The 4,816-nt window shown below is 40.2% G+C and overlaps 1 protein-coding gene across 50 annotated transcripts in view; it reads right to left on the bottom strand.

The window, feature by feature from the left end:
- The window catches only part of camk2b1 (calcium/calmodulin-dependent protein kinase (CaM kinase) II beta 1), a 71,268-nt gene that overhangs the window by 3,045 nt on the left and 63,407 nt on the right, over positions 1-4,816 (bottom strand). For 28 of the 50 annotated variants that reach the window (XM_072433167.1, XM_072433181.1, XM_072433193.1 and 25 more), the window contains 6 exons: positions 3,798-3,872; positions 2,314-2,457; positions 1,552-1,746; positions 1,118-1,193; positions 882-976; positions 424-657 (listed from right to left, as the gene is read on the bottom strand). In XM_072433167.1, coding sequence (XP_072289268.1) covers positions 425-657; positions 882-976; positions 1,118-1,193; positions 1,552-1,746; positions 2,314-2,457; positions 3,798-3,872 — 818 coding nt within the window. In that variant the 3' untranslated portion in view covers position 424. The remainder of the gene's footprint in view (positions 1-423; positions 658-881; positions 977-1,117; positions 1,194-1,551; positions 1,747-2,313; positions 2,458-3,797; positions 3,873-4,816) is intronic. The other 22 variants (XM_072433215.1, XM_072433218.1, XM_072433217.1 and 19 more) reach the window with 2 other exon arrangements.

Below are 4,816 nucleotides of genomic sequence, written 5' to 3'. Positions count from 1 at the left end.
CTAAAAAGAAAAACACGTTGAGTGTAGTGAAATGTTAATACTGTTGATAAGCTCAAACAGCAATATTTTGAGATATGGTCAACCAGAAACGCAGACTTCTGCCAACCAGTGGCTGCACCAAGACAGAAGAGCTGTGGCGGATTGTTTGGACAGAGATCCCACTGAATACAGAGAGTTGCCAGCAGCTGACCAAGTGTGGGTGCAAGTCGGAATGCTGCGGTCGATGCAAATGCTACTGCTTTGGGCTGACCTGACCTGCAGATGTGAGGTTTAAACGTATTGCAGTGATGGTGCCAATGACAGGGGCACTAATCATGGGTCCCCTTATGATTTCAGGACTGATATTATGGTACAAAGAAACTAGAGAACAGTTACAGTAAATGTAGGAGAGCATTTTCCCATTGCCCTGCCGTTGGCCTGTACCTCACTGGAGCGGCGCGGCGGGTGCCCCGGAGCAGTGGAAGTGGATGTTCTGCCACTTGCTGTCTCTACGTTGCCACACTCGAGTCTCCTCTGATTGGCTGGAGCGTGGTCGTCCCTGGCCGTCCACATACTGTGTCAGGCGGATGTAAGCGATGCAGGCAGCGTCCTCCCCGATCAGATGCACATGGGGATTCAAGATGGTGGTGTGGATGGGTTTGCTGTTCTTGGCCAAAACTGCAAAGTATATGATGTATGTAGATGAATATGTAGAGCTCAATGTCAAGAAAAGCATAAATAAACCATGATTAATACAAGTGAGGTAGGATATAAGGTTCGAGGCGCAATCCCCCACTTCTGCAAAGCCTTGCTATGCGTGAATGTGTGAGTACAGATGTCAATTGTTGAACTATTCCATGGTAAACACTAAAAACAGCAAATGAAAGCAATAAAATACTCACGGTTTTCAAAGTAAAATCTGTGGAAATCCATTCCTTCTACCAGGTTGCCCAGGGCCTCCGGTTCAAACGATGTCAGCCCAGGATCACAAATCTTGCTGAGGAACAAAAGGAAACACATGTTATTCATAAAATCAGTCAGTGTTTCATTAAGAACAGGCATTTTCCTGGAGGTTTTAGAGTATAGATGTCAGTCATTAGGATTCAGTAAAATGTGTGGGGTAAAAATAAGTACTCACGCATAAGCTTCAAAGTCTCCATTGTTGATGGCTTCTATGAGTTGTTCTGTGATCTTGATAATTTCTTGTTTGCGTGCTGCGGAGAAATGGGTACATTTAAATTAAACCATGGTTACATAACATATATACATAACATTACAACATAGAGGTACAAAGCGTTTGTGCTTCAGCAACTCTTATGAAAACATTACTTACACAATTTGTCACCAAGCAGCACGTGGGTAAATGGTAAGTAAAATAACCACAATTCCCAGACACATGTCCACAACCGCATTAAAAAAAACAACTCAAATCAAATGTTATATCCACAGGCGGATTCAAGACCACTGCATTAGGATTCGCGGGGCAACAGTTTGTTAGTTGGATCATTGCATGCCTCTTCTGTGATCAAACCCATCAATCCAAACAGGGCCATGTCTGAACTCCATACTCACTCTGGGCGGAGGTCGGGAAGGGGCTGGAGGGAGGCTGAGGAGGAGGTGGGGGTGTGGCATGGGCATGAGCTGGGGCAGAGTTGGACCTGGGACTGGGCACGGGCGCTGGTTCACTGTCAGGGGGAGGGGCCGCGGGGGCCGGAGGGGGAGCAGACACCTTGCGTACACTGCTAACCAAGTCTGTGAGCCTCGACACTGAACCAGTTTAAGGGTGGAAAAGACAAAGAAGGAAATGAGAGGAAAACATTCACGTAAATGTGTGTTGTTGTTGTTGTTGTCGTCGTTGTTGTTGTTGTTTTAAACGTTTTGTTGTAATTTTATTATTAATATGATCATAATGCTCTGAATGTAAATAAAGGTTTGTATTTATTTTACTGAACTATTGCTTCTAATCAGAAATTCATGTTGGTAACAAAAATAATATTCTCTTTGAGATATAGTAATTCTGATTTTGATTCCTTTAGATGTAGAAAATATAACTTCAAGATACAATAGGTACTGATTAAAAGGTTTTAATAGCTTAGAGTTAAGTTAATATCTTGTATATTAAGGGAGTCCTGTAATTTACTGAGGGAAATTTATGGGTCCAACTTTTGGGTGGTGTACATGTGGCACATGGACAGCCACAGTTACCGTTTGACACATTAAACAAAATAATGAATATTAATAGTTTATCACTTTGTTTTTTTCATCTGTTTGCAGATATATTACTTATAAAGTAAATAGTGAAACTAGCCTCTGTCTTGAGCTCGTCTTACTCACTCTGCATTGGGACAGCAGGAGTGTGAGGGGGTGAGGGGACTGAGTAGGCTGAGGGGGGTGGGGTGGCGGATCTGGCCTCTCCGTCCGGTGTGGAACCTGAACCTCTGCGCACTGAGCCCAGAAGGTCAGCGAACTTTGCAGCCGCTGAGTCGGGATGAAAACAAGAATGACCACACTGAGGATGACAACACTAATGACTGCAGACATCATTTATACTGATGGTGATAATGACAAAAATGAATATTGAAATATTTTGGGAAATTATACTGATAACAAGAATACCCTGAGAATGTAATGAATGGATTAAAATTAGACAGAAAAGGGCAAGAATGTCACTTAACACACTTTTGGAACGATTGGAAGATTACCCAGCAAAATGTTTTCATTCCGTTGGCAGATCATGGGTGTACTTTCAACACACTAATATGTTTCATATTGTTTGATATTAAAACATACTTGTAGCGGAGGGCCACATGCCCAGTAGTCAGTACATTAAATCATTTAAAATGTAACATACCGGTAATTTTGAAGTAGCCACTTTACCTTTAATAAGGCTTGTAATCTTAAGTAGTCCATGATCATTTGGGCCAATTTAGCAATTTGTCTGAGGCATTTTGCCCCCGGCTAGTGTGAACACCTCTGCTCTAGTCCATATATTCCCCGTCTCTATTGCAGATATGTAAACATGGGTAAAGCAACCAGCACACAAACATAATGGTGCATGATTTGGTGGCCTCTCATCTCTGATCATTAGATGGAGCTAGGGAGTTGTTCTAATCACTTGATGCGTAGGCGAAAGGTGGGAAGGATGCCAGAGAACATGAGTAAAAATACTACAAAGCCTCTAAGTGTTCATCCAAAAATGTGTGATTTAGACTCTCACCACGCAATTAGACTTAATCTATTTGATAACATAAAAACCAAATGAATACATATAATATCAGTGTAATACAGTGACCCGAATCCACAGACCTGTTCCAAAACAATATGAAACATGTTGTTTGGGACCATATTCATTGTAGTATGTTAAAGGTACATTCAATTTCTTTTCTGATGCAGTTCTGCCGTTCAATGGAGAACGGACATATGACCGCTATGTCTGCATTTTGTATGGAATTAAACGTGTTTATTTTAATTTTTTTAAACTACCTTAAAATACATGCATCTTACTGTACAAAGCTATAAAATGGAGAAAAGCAAATGTCGGACCCTCCAAAAAAAGTGACATAATGCACATTTAACATTTGAGGAGCAGAGGGTTATATATAGTTTTATCTATGACTATATCAGTACTGTGGCACTACTGTGCCATTTATTATTAGCAGCTCATGCTTTATTTAGACAAATGTTTGCTGGGATTATCATGCGTTTATTGTGTCAGCTTAAAATATTTTCTATAGCAATACATCACACTTAAATGTGTTGACAGGCCTATATGGTTTAAATGGGGGTTGTATTAAGCTGCAGAGGCCATGCCGACTTACAGTGCACAGCAGTGGATGCAACCTGACTCACAGACTGGGAGCAGGGGCTGGGCTGGGCCTTAACTGAGCAGTTTCCTATAGTAACACACATGTACACAAGTGAAACACAGAAGACAATAGAAATGTGAGACAGTGATCGCAAACTGCAAAGCAAGCGTCAGGTCAGATATCAAACTATTTAAATGTTTCATCAGGAACAATGCACAAAAACATTAGAAATAAGAACATATGCCAGGTTGTTATGGGAGCAAAGAGAGCAAATGGAGGAAGTTTAAGCTTTTAGAAATATGCTCAGATTATACACTATAACAAACATTCCCGTCACTAAGGATGTCAAGATGAATCAATCAAGTGTGTACAGACGCCATAATAATTGCACGAAATGTTAAGTGAAATTGTGATATTGAAGCAAAAGTAAAAAAACTATGTTGAAAAGTAAGTAATGTTACATGTTTCAGACACAGACATTTTAATTCAGAAAGTTTGACTTCATAAAGTGTCGTCGAACGTTCCGAGAGCCTGACAATGACAATAATTTGACATTGTGACATTTACCCATCGAGAATCTTTTTAATTGTTCCGATTCATTTGAGTGGGGTTTACAGTTTTAGTTGGTCAGACTTGTGATGGGAGAGGATGGATGACAACACTGATGGATAATGAGAAATGTATCTGATACTTACTACCGCTTATTTGTCTAATAAGCGTCCTCAGAGGGAGACACACACACACAATACACACCAACTCAAACACTGACTAATATTAGAAAACAAAAACTGGTTTGGGAAAAAGTTAATTTCAAAGACAATGGCTTCTTTTATATAAGAAAGATACAAAACCAATAACACAAACGGCTGTAAAGGGTCTAAAAATAAATAATGATGTAATGTAAATGTTGTTATAATATATATTATTGGTTCATAAAATGTCAGTTGAGAATGAGTCACAGCAGGCCCCAGAACAGCCACAGTAAAGTTATGCTTCGCTATAAAAGCATTGACAGCAATAACACAGATTTG

Source organism: Eucyclogobius newberryi, unplaced genomic scaffold, assembly GCF_026437365.1.
Source record: "Eucyclogobius newberryi isolate DKJ021-1_F unplaced genomic scaffold, fEucNew1.0.hap1 SCAF_6, whole genome shotgun sequence".
Taxonomy (NCBI): Eukaryota; Metazoa; Chordata; class Actinopteri; order Gobiiformes; family Gobiidae; genus Eucyclogobius; species Eucyclogobius newberryi.
The sequence above is the reverse complement of the archived record's forward strand: the minus strand, read 5'-3'. Positions and strand labels throughout refer to the sequence as shown.